At 38.0% G+C, this 19,025-nt stretch overlaps 1 protein-coding gene across 8 annotated transcripts; it reads left to right on the top strand.

Moving 5' to 3' along the window:
- The first annotated feature begins 475 nt into the window (after window positions 1-475).
- LOC100263628 (mediator of RNA polymerase II transcription subunit 12) lies at window positions 476-19,006 on the top strand. Of its 8 annotated transcripts, none has more exons than XM_010663493.3 (13): window positions 476-692; window positions 2,217-2,397; window positions 3,210-3,269; window positions 3,525-3,630; window positions 4,365-4,433; window positions 4,560-4,613; window positions 4,836-4,946; window positions 10,479-10,628; window positions 10,723-11,067; window positions 11,215-13,634; window positions 14,618-17,224; window positions 17,622-17,952; window positions 18,174-19,006. In XM_010663493.3, exons 2-13 carry the CDS (start codon window positions 2,270-2,272, stop codon window positions 18,612-18,614), a joined length of 6,822 nt encoding a protein of 2,273 aa, XP_010661795.1. In that variant the 5' UTR covers window positions 476-692; window positions 2,217-2,269; the 3' UTR covers window positions 18,615-19,006. The 8 variants fall into 8 exon arrangements, with proteins under 8 accessions (XP_010661795.1, XP_010661793.1, XP_019081161.1 ...); XM_010663491.3 differs by having other exon boundaries at window positions 482-692; window positions 1,903-2,397; XM_019225616.2 differs by having other exon boundaries at window positions 482-692; window positions 2,184-2,397.
- Window positions 19,007-19,025: the final 19 nt, after the last annotated feature.

Genomic DNA, 19,025 nt, shown 5'->3' on the forward strand with positions numbered 1-19,025 from the left:
AATGATCACAACGAAGAGTTCATTTGACATATTTTAAAAAACGTTATAATCTTTCTAATATTTAAAAAATAAAAATAAAAATAAAGTGCAAGAAATGTTACAAACAGTTTATAGAATCAATACCAAATGTACTCTAAATGTTTCACTAATCATAAGATTAAGACAATCGATCATTGTTAACAAAAACCGTAATAGCATAATAACAATATACATTTGGTGCATCCATTGGACCAAACACCCACCCAATCCTAAGCAAAACATTGAATTCAACCCAAGAGAATGGTGCACAGCTTAAGGTTGAACAATAAGTATAAGATAATTAGGGTTTAATTAATCTATGTGGTCCATGAGGTAAAATTCCAAATATGACCCTATAACAAATTATGTAACAAGGGTAAGTTGAAAATACAAGGAAATATAGGATGTCTAAAATGGGAAAAGAGGAATAAAAATATACTTATATTTATATCACTAGATCTCTTTCTTTTTTTTTTTCCTCTCTCCCCCCTTTATTCTAGCACCAGAAGCAAAGCAACACAGAGGCATCATCGTCATCATCAGCAAAAACCATAGAGTCAAAGCCCCAAAAGCCTCAGACCCATTTCTCTCTCTTGAAAAAACCCATCTTTATCTATCTAGGGTTTGTGTACGTGTATGGGTTTTGCTTCAATCTCAAATCTATTATCAATCAGGTATGAACATTTCTCCGCTAATCTGAGATTGTTTCCTGTTTTGTCACGAGGTTCATGCCTTTATTTCAAAATTGCCATAAAAACCCTAGTTTCAGTTCGTGCTCCAGGAGACTTTGGGTTTGGAATCGGAAAATCAGCGCCCCTTCAAAACCCTAGTTTCGATTCGTGCTTTAATTTACGGTGCTTTTCTTGTTAGATTCGGGCGATTTGATGCGCGGGTGTGGGTTTTTAGTGGGTGTGGAATCTGGGTTTGATTCAGTGGAATTTGGAATTCGGTTCGATTCAGCTTATGTGTTGGGTTGATCTTCGGTTTTGGGTTTGGGGTTTTTTTTCTGGTTGTTTGGGTTCTTTCTTCTCGGGTGTTGAAGTGATTTGAGCTGGTTGGGTGGGTAAAAAGTTGGAAAATTGAGTATTTGTCAATGGGTTTTGATTTTAAGGCTAATAGATCATATCGATTTGTTGCATAAATGCCACTGGATTGAGTTGCTAGTTATAAGCTCATTTTGTATGTTTGAAAAGTCAAATTCAGTAACTGCAGAAGGTCGGAATGTTTTTCTTTTGGGTTTGAAATTTTTTCTTCAATGTTTATATATTCAAAGTTTTAAATTTTGGCAACCCTGTTAGGATTTCAAAATACGCTTCTAAAATCTTAAATATTTTCTTTGATCAGAATTTAGAATCTTAAATATTAGCGACTCCAAAATGATGGGATAGGTTTCTTTTGAGTGCATTAAACTTTAGTATCTATATTTTAAATTTTAACTGTTTGCAACTCCAGACTATTGAGTTGTCCTTTATTTTTTCTGGTACAGAATTTTGATTAAGCAAGTATGGGATCTCAAAATTATCGGTAATGCTCACATAAAGAATTCAAGTAGACCATTAAAGAATTCCAAATTACTGGGTCATACTCTGTTAAGTGTGTGTATATGCATAGAACGTTTAATTGTAAATATATTAGTGTTCAAAGTTTTATCAAATCACAGCTGTATTAATGCTTAAAATTTAAACATTAGAAATTCCAAACTATCGGATTATGCATCATATTGGGGTTCAAAAAATTTCACAATGCAATGAAATAATAAGCTAGCAACAAAAAGCGGTTTATTTTAAATCATCCTATTGGGATATTCTGTTTATCTTGGTTTGATACTCTGCTGTTTCTCTATGTTTAGTTCTTCTCTTATACTTTTAGTTCCCTTTCTGACAGGTTGCAGTATGCATAATAGATAACATATTTAAGGTTCCTGGGATTTGTATCTCATTTGAATGAGCTAAGAACACGGTGCTGAAGGCAAATAAAGTTACCCACTCATTCTATATAGTAGTTGGGAGACCATATTTGACTTACAGATCCTATGCCTGATGCCATCCCATTGAATCCTGTTGTATTGTATCTGGCTAATGAGTTTGATTTATTAGGTTTGGTTGAGTTTACAATTTACATTGTGGTGAGTCGGCTTCAGTTATTGATGGTTAGATATATCCTAGTTAGCAATCTTTTATGCAGTTTAGCTTCTATAGCTTCCTGTAGTGGTTTGATGCTGGAGGCAGTATGCCGGTGATAGTTGGGAGAAATGCAAAGGTATCATGCACCCAACTGCAATAGTGCAGTCAATAGCAATGCAATTGGTGGGCCATCAGCTAGGGATAGTGCTCGAGCTGATTCGTCTTCATTGTCAGCTAACTTCTCCCTGAATTCAAGGTGAATATGTTTCTTAAGGGCTTTTATGGAAGGCTTATTGTCTCTCCATCTTCTCTCAACCCAAAAACATGCTTGTACAGAAATAGCTATTAAGTATATCGTTTCAAAATTTAATTTGGTTCATGATTGTATCAATGTACCATGGCGTGCACTTCTAATCATAACAAAAATTAATTGTTTTACTTGTACTTGCTGATGGCTGAGTACAAGTGTTCATTGCTTGTCCATATTTTTGGTGATTTTATTTTATGATGTATTTTCATGCAACTGCGTGCTGACCATGCTAAGAAATTAGGGTTGTTTATATTTTGCATACCAACAAATAAGGTATCTATTTAGAGAAATATGCTAATTTGTGTTACTTTGCATTTTCATAATTTGGAAGTAAGATGGCAATGGTGGATATTTCTTTACATTTCCATTCTTTGTAAGGCATGTTATCATGGTTTATTAACTTCATAAATGAAGGAAGCAGTTTGAATCATAGGCTAGCTCTCCAGCTCTCTTGATTTTGGAAGTTTTTTGAGATGTGAGTATGGAACCTTATGGTCCTTTTCCAGCTGCAGTGCATTAACTGCATGCCTGTTGTTGGACACTTAGGCAAAAAGATGTTCTCACATGCACAATGCCTTGTCATTCTTGATCATTGTGTGTATTTTTTCTTATTTCAAGATTCAAATGTCACTTATCCACATCAGAAAAAGAAAAACAAAAGTTTGAAATGTTGGTCAAGTTAGATTGTTATTCCTTCTTATCTCTTAGAGCTTATTTATCTGAATGTACTTTAAATTTAGCAAATTTTGATCATGTAGGCGACAATCTCAGCTAACACCATACAAGTTGAAGTGTGATAAAGAATCTCTGAATTCCAGGTAAGTTTTGCAATAAAGTAATTGTGTTCCTTTCATGCAAAAATGTTTGTATTTAGAAATGCAATGGATTGGAGTTGGATTTCATATTTCTCACATTTTGTCTTCATGCTATTTTTACATTTCAGTACATTGTTGGATGAGAAAGTGTGGAATCTTCTAGTTGTCCTGCTTTGATGCTTATTTTGAAGCATTTTATGTTGCTACTTGCTATTCTTATTCAACATCATAGCTCATCTATTTTTTTTTCCCTCTCAGACTTGGGCCACCTGATTTTCACCCCCAAACTTCAACTTGCCCAGAGGAGACTCTCACCCAGGAATATGTTCAGCATGGATACAGGGAGACTGTTGTGGGACTTGAGGTAAACTTTTGGAATCAACCATTTCTGTTCTATTTTTTAGGTAGTGACCCGTATACAAGTCAACATCACATTGCATTTTTGCTGACAAGTTGGTTAACATCTTTTGTCTCATTCATTTTCCAGTTTTTTTCATCACTTTATCCAATAATCCTGCTTTTATTTTGTAAACATGTCTTTGCTTGAGGCTACTGCTCAATTGGTTGACATTGGGCATTGTAACCATGATTTGATGTCCTAAGGTATTCATTCATGTATGCTTCAGAGTTCCTTCTAAAATAGTGAAGAAACTTTGTCATCAGCCCATTTTCTCCATTCTTTGGCCAGCAGATGTTGTAGTATGATCATTTCAGATGTTATGTGTTGTAGAACTCTTGTGAGAAGCAATGTTTGAGTGGTTGGTTGTTTCAGACTCTTTTGCATCTCATATCTGTTGCAAAACATAAAAACTTAGTGTAGTTTTAACTTCTAGGTCATTGAACCCTAAATTTGACAAATCTACTGCCATGATGTCATGATTTCCTTGTGTTAACCCGAGTATTTCAAGTGTTCAAAATCGATAGAGTGAGATTTGTACCTGCAAACTTGTCCTTTAACATTGTTGAAGATTTAGCATTCACACACATTTCAATAATCACATGCCTATATTTAGTAGGAACATTTGACATTTATTCCCACCTTCTGTTGCCTCTGCCACTTGTGATTTTCTTACTGGTTTTACTGGCTGAGTATGTCAGGATGCCAGAGAGATCGCACTCACTCAGATTCAAGCTTTCAGTAAGCCTACAGTTCTAAAATGCAAAGAGGTGATTTTCTTCATTGCTGAATCTCTGATTGCTATTCTTGTTCGGCAGTGTGCTACAAATTCTACTCTATTCACCAAGTCTGATTGTCTTCCATGAAAGATATGTAATGTCTTTACTTTTTTTCAGGCAATCAGAAAGCGGCTTAGGGCCATCAATGAATCTCGGGCTCAAAAGCGCAAGGTGATGCATTTATCCTTTTGAAATTAGTGATGAGTACTTGTGGAAATAATTTTTTAATTCTACAAATAACATATTTAAAACTTCTACTGCTCATCTTTCCCTGTATAATGTTATGTTGAATTCATGTATATTTAATAGTGCTCTATTATTTTCCCTTTTGTATGATATTTAAGTTTTGACATCTCATTGTGGATTTTGAAGCTAGAGATTTTTTTTCTATAGCAGGCAGGTCAAGTTTATGGAGTGCCTCTTTCAGGCTCACTCTTGACTAAGCCTTGTGTTTTTCCTGAGCAAAGGCCTTGTGGTGAAGACTTCCGAAAGAAATGGATTGAGGTTTGTCTTTCACTTTTCAGTAAGAACTTCATGGATGCATCAGAATGAATTTATATCTTTAGATAAATTGTAATTCATTAATGAAAACAAGAATATAGAAGTGGTACATTGGCAATCGCCTGAAGAGGCATGTCGGTAGAACTGCCAAATTATTGGTGATCTAATTGTTGCTAGGCATCAACCTTGATGCATTGGTGTTGCATTGGATGCTCTGCCAATGTAGGCCAATGGTGGATAATGCTACCATTTAGTTTCATAGGTTTCCTAAAGTGGCTCTCAAGTTATTCCAAAAAATCTTTGAACGATCCTTCCTGGGTAATTGAACGTTTTTGGGGTTTTACTATTCCTTTACTATTCCAAGGATGGGAACAATATGAACAACAAATTTCTATTTGCCTGAAGCTCTGGAAAAAATAATAAACTTGGTTACCATGTTCCACTAGAGGCCTAAAATGTCTAAAAAGGTCCTGTCATAACACGGATATGATGATTCTTTGTCGCCTTTTATACCTTCTCCTCAGTTTGGTTATATTAATATTGAGAGTTTCAATAATGCGTACTAATTTTTCAAGGGTTGGTTCATATTACTTTTGAGACTTCCCAATGACATATGTCACTACTGCATTTTCTGTGTTCTTCTGTTTAGTACAAGTTAGAACAACATGCCATAACATATTATGAATCTAGAATTTCTATTGAGATTTGAGTTTTCCTCTTTTTATATTTACTCAGTTTTTATCTTTTTATCTTTCTTATAAAAGTTTTAGTTGCATACTGATTGAACTCCAAATTCACATTAATGGATACAGATCCTCCTCTACTCTAGGTATCAGGTGTGAGATTTAATTTAGTGGTTGAGAGAAAATTTTAGCTTATGACTAGAATGCATTAACCCACAATGAATTTGTTGTCTTAAGGGAGAGATTAGCTTTGTGGTTATGGTTCTCCAGAGAAGTTGTGCATGATCATGTGCATTGAATGTCTTGTTGTGTTTGTTTGCATGCATTGGAATTTGGGTAAAGATTGAGAAACTGGATTGGAACTTGGATGTCTACTTCTGGGCTTTCCATTTGTTGTAGAGGCGTTCAGGAAGTTGAGGGCCATAGAAGACGTGGGAGAGATGCTCCAGGTTTCCATGTGTCAGTATGTAATTTCACAAATATTTTATGCTGATGTTGCTATTGGCTTCGGTGGTGTGGAGGTGTACTGTTTGGAATATTTTAGGCTTGCATTGCTTTTGTTTTAACGATTTTTCAGGGTTGAGCTGTTGCCATTTTACATGGATAAGAATGAGCTAATTACAGTAAGTAGGGTAAATGATGTGGTGGGATTTTAGGCTTACTGTGGCATTGGTTTGTGGAGCTCGAGTTCCATTCCAACTGCTTATCTTGGTTCATAGTTGAACTCTTCCTTGAAACCAAAACTATTTTGGGCTTCAGTTAAATGTTTTGAGAGGAGGTTGGCAATTTTAAAAGAAGAATTTGTAGGCAGGTGGGAGTTCACTCTTTATCTCAAGTGATGTCTCCACATCTGGTATGTATTCTTTTTTTCTTTTGATGGATAAGGAAGAGAATATATTAAAAAGAGGTGCCAAAAGAGCAACTCAAGGTATACAGTACCTATACACCCACTGCCAAAATGGCTCTAATAGGATAAAGAGCAACAAAAAAGAAGGGGCAAAAACAACCTCAACAAGTGCCCAACCAATAAAAGAAACTAACTAAAGTTAAGAGGATAATCAACTACAAACAACTTGTATGTATTCTATGTTGATATGGTCCATTTTAATATCAGTGGAGAAGTGGTCCAGAAATGTTTGAAGGACTTCTCTTGGGGAGGACTGTAGGATGAAAAAAAGTGTCAGTTGCTGGAATGGGGTAAGGTGTGTAGGACATGGTCAAGTATCATTAAGCGGAACAGAGCAAGTGTGTTCTCCAGTTAGTGTAGGGTATTTTGAATCATGATATTGGCCTTCTACAACAAGACTATTTAAGAAAAGGGCTGCAGAGGCTTGCTTGTGAAAAAGAGTTGTGGAGGCAAGTAGTGGTGGGGAAGTATGAAGAGGGGAAGGGAAGGTGTTTTGCAAGGTGATAGATTTGCGTTGGTTGCCTTGGAGGGGATTAGGAAGGGGTGGTGGGAAACCCACAATCTAATTTTTTTTTGTGGTGGGGCCAGAGGATGGAATTGCTTCTTAATTTGACTTAGCCCTTTGGGAGTGGTTTTGAGAGGGTTGGAAGTGCTTCTTAATGCTTGGGACTGTTTTCCTTATAAAAATTGGGTGTTCAACAAAAATTAAAAAATCTAAAAAATCAATAGAAGTGATTTTTTTATTGGTATTTGGTAATTGCTTCTTCCGAAAGTCACTTTTTTATTGTTATAACCAAAACACTATAAAATACTTCTTTATGATTTATAACCAAATAGTCAGTGATTTTCTGTAAAAGTGTTTTTGATAGAAGTGTTACTAACAAAAGAGGTGCAGATTGTATAGACTAAACATGTTCTTACAAAAATCACTTCCAAGTGGGATCTTACTTGGACATCTCCTTTTACCCCCGTTCTGGAATCTATCTTATGTGGGACAACATGTGAGTAAAATGACAAGTCTATTTTAGCATCTTGAGAAAGGGAATCTTAGCTTTTTTTGAGAAGTGTTTTTTAAAACAGTTTTGAAAAATAGTTTGAGAATTGTTCTTTAATGTTTTGTAGAACAAAAGTTCGTTTGGAAACTTGAAACATTATTATTATTTTTCTATGTTTTAAAATAATTTTTAAAAAATGTTTTTAAGAAGTGAAAACAAATAAATGTTTTCTACTTTCTGGTTGCCAAACATGTTTTCCAGTTTTTTTCTTCTTAAAAACGAAAACTGTTTTTGAAAATAGCTTCTAAACATACCCTTATGTTTTGTGAAGTATTATTTTTTTTTAGATTTATGGAATACTTGGTAATCTAGTTGAAGAGTGACATCCACTGGTATGTTGTTTAATTTATCTCTAGAAGTTTCAATTCTTTTAGCAACACTTTCTGAGCGTTTTTAGAGTTTTGTCATGTTTTTCTCCGATTATGTTTTTACACCGTTGTGTAATAGCTCCTTTATTAGGTTTGGTTCCTTTATTGGGTTTGTTTGATGCATTTTGCTAGTAGAGAACATTTTTTCCTTATTATTTTTGTTTCCTTTTGTTGCTTTTGGTGTATTTTCTATGCTTTGCTTGTATATAGGTTACCCCTCTTTGGCACCTTTATTGGTTTTTTTTTTCTATTTAAAAAGAAGATATAAGTGAAGTCTTACAGAAAAAGAAGAGACCATTGACCAAATTCTACTTAACTGCATTAAGGTTAGGGTGTTGTGGCAACTACTTTTTGCTCTCTTTGGAGTGTCTTGGGTCTTACCTTTGTTAGAGAGATTCTTCTTGGTTGACATGACTTTTTTGTGGGTAAGAAGTGCAAAAAGGTTTGGAAGGTAGCCCATTTATGGTTTTTTTGGATAGTTTGGAAGGAAAGGAACATACTTGCCTTTGATAACAAGGAGCAACTTTCGGTACAAAGGCTGAAAAACTCCTTTGTTTTGTACTTTTTAGTCTTGGATTAAGTCGTGTATGGATGAAGGGCCTCTTCCTTTAGTCAAATTTTTTTATTTGTTAGGCTCTAGATGAGGGTGGGTAGTGTTTTTTGTAACCCCCTTTTTTTTGTAGGTTCTACTATTAGGCGACAACTGTATGCTTCCTGTATGCTTCAAGACGCTTTTTGGGCACCCCTTCTTCTTATTCAACATTATCTTGATTTTACCTATTAAAAAAGAAGTCTTATAGAAAAATGGTCCGAGGCACTAACCTGGAACATTGAGAAAAAGACTAGCTTAATAAGCAATGTCCAGTCAACCAATCTTAGGAAAGTATGCAAATGGCAGTTCGAGTGTTGGATTAGGCAAAAAATGAAAATCAGCAAAAAACTGAGGTCCAACTTAAAGGACATTTAGGAGGAAACCTTTGAAATGAGCTACATACCAATGCAAAAACACCATATTAGTAATATGGCTACCTACAACTTTGCAAGCCACTTCTCATACATAAACATGACAAACATCATTAGCAAAAACATCATTAGCAATGCAGCTATCAACTTCAGTTCTCCACTCTCCTGCTAATTTCATTTGGAAATCAAAAGCCTTGTCAAAAGTCAAGGCATCTACTTGATTTGTGGCCAACAAGAAGGTTAAAGCCATTGACCTACTTCAATTGAGAAGACCTTTTAAAACCCTTAGTCCAGATTGTTGCATTCTATGTATGGGCAGTGGAGAATCGATAAATTATCTTTTTTATGCTGTCCAATGACTTTGGAGTTATTATACAAGCTATTTAGATTGCCCAACTTGGTTTGGGTTCATCCTAGAAGTGTCTGTGACATGTTGAACATTTCTTTTATGACGTTGGGGAGCACGAATAGGGGCAAAGTATGGCACATTGCATGTCTTACATATATTTGGATAGTTTGTGGGGTAAAAAAATTCAAAGATCTTTGAGGACAAGTGGAGGACATCCAAAACGTTATGGGACCTAGTCTATTTCTATTCATCTTTTTGGGCATCTACTATCATAGCTTTTAAGGGCATTCCTCACAACTTTATTTGACTTGATTGGATTTTTATATGTAGTTCAAAAGGGTCAAAATATTAATGTCGAGACATTTTGATGTTATCTGGTTTATTTTTCTTTTCCTTTGTTTTGATCAGGTTTTGTATTTAGGGAAGGATTTCTCATCCTTCTCTTGTTTACTCTATTAATGAACATGCTTTTGTTTCTGATAAAAAAAGGGACGACTTTGGAAGCCTCTGTGTCATGTTCCTATTTTTCAATATCATTGCAATGGTGGTATTTCATGATAATACTATTTTATATGGATTATGAAAGATGGAAAACCTCCTTTTATCGTTGGATTCACTTTTTAGTTGGTCTTTTTTCTTTGCCAATTTGATTCCTGTGGGGTACGTAATCCCCTCCCTCATTTTACACATGCATGGAGTTATTTTTGAATGCGAATTTATTTCTAAAAAAAGAACAAAAGAAAGAAAGATTTCATTTTTTCCTCCTGATAGTTCTGTTAATATGTTTCCTTCCATTTCTTTGCTCTGTGGATTTCCTCATGGGGCTATTATCAGGGATCCTTTTTGCAAGGTGGCACACCTTCTCTCAATTGTTGGCCTCAGTATTACTCATGCATTTCTGTTGTGCAAGTTACCCACTGTAACATGACCTGAAGGAGACATGATTTGGATGTTAAACTAAACTATTCACTTGTTTGGTCTCTATCTCTTGGGTTCTGTTTGTGCAAGCTAAAAAAAGTGAGGGAAAACCAAAATACCTGAAACATACCCAATTTGATATCCAGTTTTAACTGAATGATGTACCAAAAACCTGAACTTTATTTTTCTAGTTTGGGCATTACTTCATTGCATTTAAATTCAAAATGTTGTTTGAAATTGGATGATTTGAAGTCCTCAGCTTCCTTTTCCCCCCCCCCCCCTTTTTTTCCAGGGTTTATCCCAACATCACAAACGATTGCGTTCTTTGGCCGATCATGTTCCTCATGGTTTCAGGAAGAAAAACCTTTTTGAAGTTCTTATCAGGAATAATGTTCCATTACTGAGAGCAACTTGGTTTATTAAAGTAACTTATCTTAACCAGGTAGATGCTTCAAACACTCATGTTGCTTCTTTGGACTGAGCTTAGCTATTGTTAATATTGAAGGTAACAGATTATGGCTGTTTTCTTTTTACAGGTTCGCCCTGCCTCTGCCAGTATTTCTTCTGGCTCACCTGACAAGATTCAGTTGTCTCGCACTGAGCTCTGGACAAAAGATGTTATTGATTACTTGCAGGGCCTCCTGGAGGAATTTTTCTCAAGAAATAATTCTCATTCCACTCAACACAGCAGGGATAAATCACAACAAATCCTTTATGCTGGGTCAATACAGCACAAGAGTGACCCTGTATCAGGTCTTGATAGTGAGGAGCCTTCCCTACATTTTAAGTGGTGGTATGTGGTGCGGATCTTGCAATGGCACCATGCTGAAGGCCTGATTCTTCCTTCGCTCATCATTGATTGGGCTCTTCGTCAACTACAGGTATTGATTACTTCATGTCATGTTTATGACCCACGTTGAGTAAGATGTATATTATGTGCTCCAAGTAGGAACAACAATGAATATTGATTATTTTATCACGTTGAGATAGCAGACCTTGTTCTAACTTTAATATCTATGCTCTTTCAGGACAAAGAATTGCTTGAGATCTTGCAGCTGCTATTGCCTATCATATATGGTGTTATAGAAACTGTTGTTCTATCTCAGACGTATGTACGCACTCTTGTGGGAGTAGCTGTTCGTTTTATCAAGGAACCTTCTCCAGGTGGTTCTGATCTGGTTGATAATTCGAGGAGGGCATACACTTCCTCTGCTCTGGTTGAGATGCTTCGATTTTTGATACTGGCTGTGCCTGATACATTTGTCGCTTTGGATTGCTTTCCTTTGCCCCCCTGTGTCGTATCTCATGTTGCAAATGATGGGAGTTTCTTAACGAAGGTATCTGAGGATACAATAAAGATAAAAAATCGTCCTGCAGAGGTTCCTACTGTGCTTAGAGATAAAGTTCTTGATGGTCAGTACCCATCCTTGTCTTTTGATCACATTGTTTCATCCATTCAAAAACGTGCTGATAATCTTGCTAAAGCTGCAAGTCCAGGGTATCCATGTCATAGTGAGGCAAAAGCTGTCCAGGCCTTGGATAAGGCTCTTGTAGATGGAGATGTGAGAGGCGCGTATAAATTTCTCTTTGATGATCATTGTGATGGTGCTGTTAATGAAGGCTGGATTGCAGAAGTCAGCCCATGCCTAAGATCTTCATTGAAGTGGATTGGAACTGTGAGCTCATCACTTGTTTGCTCTGTATTTTTCCTCTGTGAGTGGGCAACATGTGATTTCAGGGATTTTAGGACTGCTCCACCCCATGATATGAAGTTCACTGGGAGGAAAGATTTCTCTCAAGTTTATATTGCAATTCGGCTTTTGAAGCTAAAGTTGAGAGATGTACAAAATCCAGGTTGTTGTAAGAATAACAGCACAGCTGGAATCAATACCCTTGCAAAAGGTTCCAGTCAGCCAAATAATAATTCTGGCAGAATTTCGGTGGTAAATGCATATGAAAACAAAAATAACTTGAAAAATATGGATAGGGCAAGCATAGATTCATTGGATATTTTCCAAAGCCCTGGTCCTTTACATGATATTATAGTTTGTTGGATTGATCAACATGAAGCACATAAAGGAGAAGGTTTTAAACGCCTTCAACTGCTCATTATGGAACTTGCACGGTCTGGCATTTTTTACCCTCAGGTGTATGTAAGGCAGCTTATAGTTAGTGGAATTATGGATAGGTATGGACCTATTGTTGATCTGGACAGGCGGAAGAGACACTATCGAATCTTGAAGCAGCTGCCTGGGTCTTATATGCGTGATGCTCTGGAGGGAGCACAAGTTACTGAAGTGGGATTACTTTCTGACGCCATTCTTATTTACTCAAATGAACGTCGCCTTGTGCTTCAGGGGCTTCTTTGGGATCAATATAAAAGTAAGAACATTGCAAGTATTTCATCTCGTAGACCAAAGCACCTGCCAGTCTCTGCTAGAGATGGTGCTTCCCCTGCTTCTGTTGATCAATGGAGGACTCTTCAGTCTGCATCTAATATGTTATCTGGTAAAACTGCCAAAAGCAATGCTGACATTGAAGAATTGAAGGCTGCTATTTCGGGATTGTTGCAGCTTCCAAATTCTTCTACAACATCTGCAGATACTGGACTTGATGAATCTCAAGGGAGTGTTAAGAAGTCTGTTGGGTCAAATTGTAACAAAATGGATCTAGTAGAAGGAACACCTGGATGTGAAGAATGTAGAAGGGCAAAGAGACAAAAATTAAGTGAAGATCGGAGTTCATATCAAGGACATTCGCCAAATCCATCAGACGACGAGGATACATGGTGGGTGAGGAAGGGGCCTAAATCCTCAGAGTCCTTCAAAATTGATCCACCTCTTAAAGCAGCCAAGCAGACCTCAAGGGGCAGACAAAAGATTGTCCGGAAAACTCAGAGCCTTGCTCAATTAGCAGCTGCTAGGATTGAGGGTAGCCAGGGAGCATCTACAAGCCACGTATGTGATAACAGGATAAGCTGCCCTCACCACAGAACTGGTATGGAAGGAGAAGCTCCTAAGTCAATAGATGAGGTGAAAGCAACTCATTGCAGTGATATTGTTTCAATTGGAAAAGCTTTAAAGCAGTTGCGTTTTATGGAGAAACGGACCATCACAATGTGGTTGGCAACTGTAGTTAGGCAGTTTGTTGAAGAGAATGAAAAGACTGTTGCCAAGGGTGGCCAATTTAGTCGGCCTTTCTCTGTTGATGACAGGAGCTCTCTGCGATGGAAATTTGGTGAAGAAGAATTGTCTTCTACACTCTATTTGATGGATGTTTGTAATGATTTAGTTTCAGCAGCCAAATTTCTTCTTTGGTTGTTGCCCAAGGTTCTTAGTAACCCCAGTTCTACAATTCATGGAGGGAGGAGCATTATGATGCTGCCTAGGAATGTGGAAAGCCATGCATGTGAAGTTGGGGAGGCATATCTGCTGTCTTCTATCCGAAGGTGCACTCATTTTATACCTGTTTTTTTAATTTTTTATTGGTCCCAATTAATAAATTAGAATACATATTTTGATCATTTCTATTTTTATTCTCTGTTAGTTGGCTTCATCTTCTGCTTGCTCTTCTACTTTTGACTCATATCTGCTGCCTTTTTACTCATGAGGGTTTTTTTTGTCCTTCTCTTTGCTTTTAATTCAGTTGTAGCAACTCACAAGACATTTATATTTATATAATCTTTTCTATTTATAATCAATAGCAATTCATAGGATATTTTTATTTATGATCTTTTTGCTCATTAGAGGGCTTTTTTCTTCCCGCCTCTTTTCTTTTAGTTTAGCTGTTGCCACTGATAGACATTTTTATTTATTATCTTTCACTATCCTTCATGGGTTTTTTGTCCTCAGTCTGCAATGTTGATAAGCAACAATTTTGCCCCAATGTTTCTGGTATCCTCTGTCTGATATATTTGTACACCTCCGTATCTAAATAGCCTTTCTTCCCTCATAAGATGAAGATCTGGTACTTGTATTCCTCATGATTTTGCCCACTGCCCGAGTTTACAACTTGAGGAGAAGGCAATATTAAGAGGTAAAATTGTTTGAGAAGCATTTAGATATTTAATTTCTGCCAGGTAAACAAATGAAATCAGTTCTTGCAAGTTCCTAACTGTTTTGAGAAACTAGCGCCAGGAATTTCAAGCTTTGAAAATCCCTATTCTTTCTTTTCTTTTGTCTGCCCTTAAAACTATCTTCCACCAAATTCTTTTGTTTACTTTTCTTTACTTTAGTTTATCATGCCGTTTTACACTAAAGTCATCCATTATTCAGAGTAGACAGTTTTAGTTATCTTTATATTTTTTATGATGAAATATGTTGATTGTGTGCGTATTCTTCTCTTTATCATCTTAGTCCATAGATTGGCCTGCTTCTTGCAGAATAATTTTTAATTCTGTTCTTTCTGTATGCTTAACATTGTCTATGGCAGGTATGAGAATATACTTGTTGCAACAGATCTCATTCCTGAAACCTTATCTGCAACAGTGCTCCGTGCTGCTGCAGTTATGGCCTCAAATGGAAGGGTTTCAGGTTCATTAGCGTTGGTTTATGCTCGATACCTGTTGAAGAAATATGGTAATGTGTCTAGCGTCATTGAATGGGAGAGGCATTTCAAGTCAACAGGTGATAAGAGACTTATTTCTGAACTTGAATCTGGCCGGTCGCTGGAAGGGGAGTTTGGGTTTCCACTTGGAGTTCCAGCCGGCGTTGAGGATCTTGATGAATTTTTCCATCAAAAAATAAGTCACACTCGGGTATCCAGAGTGGGTTTGAGCATGAAAGATATAGTGCAAAGAAATGTTGATGATGCTCTTCACTATCTCTTTGGCAAAGAGAGAAAACTTTTTGCACCTGCTACACCCAAAGCTCCTGCTATCGAAAAATGGGATGATGGATATCAAATTGCTCAACAAATAGTTATTCAACTAATGGAGTGCATTAGGCAAACTGGTGGTGCTGCTCAAGAAGGGGACCCCTCTTTGGTGTCTTCTGCTGTTTCTGCAATTGTCTGTAATGTGGGGCCATCCATGGCAAAATTACCTGATTTCTCAGCGGGTAATAATTATTTGAATTTTCCTTCCACAACAAGTTCATTGAATTTTGCTCGGCGCATTTTACGCATTCATATTACTTGCCTATGCTTACTTAAGGAAGCTCTTGGAGAGAGACAAAGCCGTGTATTTGAGATAGCACTTGCAGCAGAAGCTTCGTCTGCTCTTGCTACAGCTTTTGCTCCTGTAAAGGCTCCTCGTAGTCAGTTTCAGTTGTCTCCTGAAGCTCATGATTCCAATGCATCCATGTCAAATGAAATTCTGAATAACTCTGCCAAACTCGGGAGAGCTACCAAAATTTTAGCTGCTGTGTCAGCACTTGTTATTGGGGCAGTTATTCATGGAGTCATTAGCTTGGAGAGGATGGTAACTGTCTTCAGGTTAAAGGAGGGCTTGGATGTTATTCAATTTATACGGAGTACACGATCCAATTCGAATGGGAATCCCAGGTCACTTGGGGCTTTTAAGGTGGATAATTCAGTTGAAGTTTGTGTGCATTGGTTTAGGCTGCTGATTGGGAACTGCAAAACTGTTTGTGATGGATTAGTTGTGGATCTCATGGGCGAACCATCTATAGTAGCTCTATCAAGGATGCAACGAACACTCCCTCTTAATTTAGTCTTTCCGCCTGCATATTCAATATTTTCATTTGTTGTATGGAGGCCATTTATTCTTAATGCTAACATCACAAACCGTGAGGACATCCACCAATTGTATCAATCTTTAACATTGGCCATAAGCGATGCCATAAAGCATCTGCCTTTTCGGGATGTGTGTATGAGAGACACTCACGGTTTCTATGATCTTGTAGCTGCAGATGCCAGTGATTCTGAGTTTGCTGCCATGTTAGAGTTGAATGGTCCAGATCTGCATTTGAGAGCTATGGCCTTTGTTCCTCTACGTGCAAGGCTTTTCCTGAATGCCATCATTGATTGCAAAATGCCAAACACTTCATTGACACAGGATGATGTAAGTTGGGTTTCTGGACATGCTGAGTCGAAAGTTCCATATGCAGAAAATGAGACCAAGCTTCTGGATAAGCTAGTGCATATTTTGGATACCCTGCAACCTGCAAAATTTCATTGGCAATGGGTTGAGCTCAGGCTTCTGCTAAATGAACAAGCCCTTGTTGAAAAAGTCGACAACCATGATGTGTCCTTAGCAGAGGCTATTCACTCTATGTCACCCAACCCTGAAAAAGCTGTGGCTTCTGAGAATGAGAACAACTTCATTCTGATCATTCTGACAAGGTTACTTGCACGGCCTTATGCCGCAGCCCTTTTCTCAGAGGTGGTGCACTTGTTTGGGAGGTCCCTGGAAGATTCAACGTTGTTGCAAGCTAAATGGTTTTTGGTAGGTCAAGATGTTCTATTTGGAAGGAAATCTATTAGACAACGGCTTATTAATATTGCTGAGAGTAAAGGTCTCTCCACTAAGGTCCAGTTTTGGAAGCCATGGGGCTGGTCTTATTCTAGTTTGGATCCAGTTGCCACCAAGGGAGATAAGAAGAAATTCGAAGTCACTTCCCTTGAAGAAGGGGAGGTTGTAGAAGAAGGTACAGACTCCAAAAGATATGCAAAAGGGTCTACCCAAATGTCTGATTTTGATGGTTTCAATGTCAGCCAGCAGCATGCAACTGAGAGAGCTCTTGTTGAATTGGTTCTTCCTTGCATAGATCAAAGCTCTGATGATTCACGCAATGCCTTTGCAAGTGATTTGATCAAGCAGATGCATATTATTGAACAACAAATAAATACAGTTACTCGTGGGACAACTAAGCAGGCAGGAACTGTTCTTTCTGGAGTTGAAGGTCCTGCAAACAAAGGCAATAACAGGAAAGGTATGAGAGGTGGTAGTCCTGGTTTAGCTAGGCGACCAACTGGAGTAGCTGATTCTGCACCACCCTCCCCTGCAGCATTGCGAGCTTCCATGGCACTGCGGTTGCAGTTCCTCCTGAGATTGCTTCCTATCATTTGTGCAGAAGGGTAATTATATGCTAACCCGTTAAAGCTTCTCTCAGTGCATTTCATTGAACATTGTGTGTGTTTTATCGGAAGCACTTTATGTCTCATGGCTTGTTTCGTTTTACTGGAAATTGTTCCCATGGATGTTGGTCACAGATAACTCATTCTTGGTGTATAAGATTGCTTTGGCCTTTTTGATCCACTAATAACCTACTCGTATGTTACAAACCTATGCAAATCTGCTGATTTTTCTTTTAGGTTACCTACAAGTTATTGGCTAACAAATGGATTTTTTTTTTTTTGAAGTAACTGGTTTATGCATGTGTGGTTCTGTTTGGCCATTTCTTCAAATTGTGAAGTACCTTCAGCGTAAGATTACAAAGGACAAGCATTTAAACAATTTATTGTACTTGGTCAGGGAGCAATCACGGAACATGAGGCAAAGTCTTGCCTCAGTAATACTTCGTCTCCTTGGAAGTCGAGTTGTGCATGAGGATGCAGACCTCTCCCTTTATTCCACGCAGAGTCCTCCCTCAAAGAGGGAGGCAGAGTCACTGATGGAGGCTTCTACTGCTGCTTCTCTTGATTTATCTGGTGAAAGTCTTTTTGATCGGCTGTTGTTGGTTCTCCATGGTTTGTTGAGCAGTTGTCAGCCGAGTTGGCTGAAGTCAAAGTCTGCCTCAAAGTCAACCACTGAATCTATCAAGGAATTTTCTGGATTTGATCGCGAGGCAGCAGAAAATTTACAGGTTCGATTCTTTGTTGAGATTATTTCATTGTTAATGAGCATACCCTTAAATTCTCTCGATGCAATCATAGGGAATTGCCTGATTTCCTGTATAGTTTTGTTTTTCTCCCTTCCTTTTCGTACACTTTGTGTGCACGAACTTTTTAGTTCAACCTTCAAATCTTGAGGCAAAAAAAGGAAGAATGCTGAATGGTCTCTCTACGTATCTTATTTATCGTGCAGAATGACTTGGATTGCATGCAATTGCCTGACACGATCCGCTGGCGTATCCAAGCTGCAATGCCAATTCTTGTCCCTTCTGGCCGGTGTTCCATCTCTTGCCAGCCACCATCTGTCTCCTCTGCCGCCGTTGCTTCACTTCAACCGAGCCTCTCATTTCCTGCATTCCACCCTGGAAATACAAACCAGTCTCAAAGGAATTCCAGTTCTTTGGTGCGACCTGGGAAACTAAAGAATATGCCGTTGCAGCAGGACCATGATATAGAAATTGATCCATGGACGCTATTGGAAGACGGGGCAGGGGCCGGACCATCTTCAGGTAACACTGCTGTGATTGGCAGTGGTGATCACGCTAATCTTAGGGCATCTAGCTGGCTTAGAGGGACTGTGAGAGTGCGGCGAACGGACCTCACATACATTGGTGCTGTGGATGATGACAGCTGATCTTATGGTTAACTTCCATTCTTGATTTGGTCCACAATGAGCAAATCCGTCATCAGGTGGTTATAATCTTGTGCTTGCCCTTCTTGCCTTACGATGGTGAAGGGAGCTGTGAGGGACATTCTCTCTCGGCGAAGGAGGGGGCTCTATAGGAGGAGAGAAATGTGAAGATGTTCTCCAGCAGTCCGCTTTCGACCTGGCCTGGCCTGCTCGACTACTGACCGCCCTTTTGATCACCTCCCACTTTCTGGGCTCTGCGCTTCCAGGTACGGTTCGGAGGCTTGTTGTATATAGAGGGATAATTGTTTCATTTTACCAATTGAGATTAGTAAAATATCTCAAGAATGATCTGTAGCTCTCTTATGCTCATCAATCTTGTCATCTCTTCCTCTGTAGTTTTTTTTTTTTGATATT

This window comes from Vitis vinifera, chromosome 15 (assembly GCF_030704535.1).
Source record: "Vitis vinifera cultivar Pinot Noir 40024 chromosome 15, ASM3070453v1".
NCBI lineage: Eukaryota > Viridiplantae > Streptophyta > Magnoliopsida > Vitales > Vitaceae > Vitis > Vitis vinifera.

Excerpts from the sequence above, each read along its gene's own strand:
- LOC100263628 (XM_010663493.3), top strand. The coding sequence starts at position 2,270 with ATGCAAAGGTATCATGCACCCAACTGCAATAGTGCAGTCAATAGCAAT. Across the intron at positions 4,434-4,559 it reads CAGTTCTAAAATGCAAAGAG|GCAATCAGAAAGCGGCTTAG; the intron begins GTGATTTTCTTC and ends ACTTTTTTTCAG. Across the intron at positions 11,068-11,214 it reads GGGCTCTTCGTCAACTACAG|GACAAAGAATTGCTTGAGAT; the intron begins GTATTGATTACT and ends ATGCTCTTTCAG.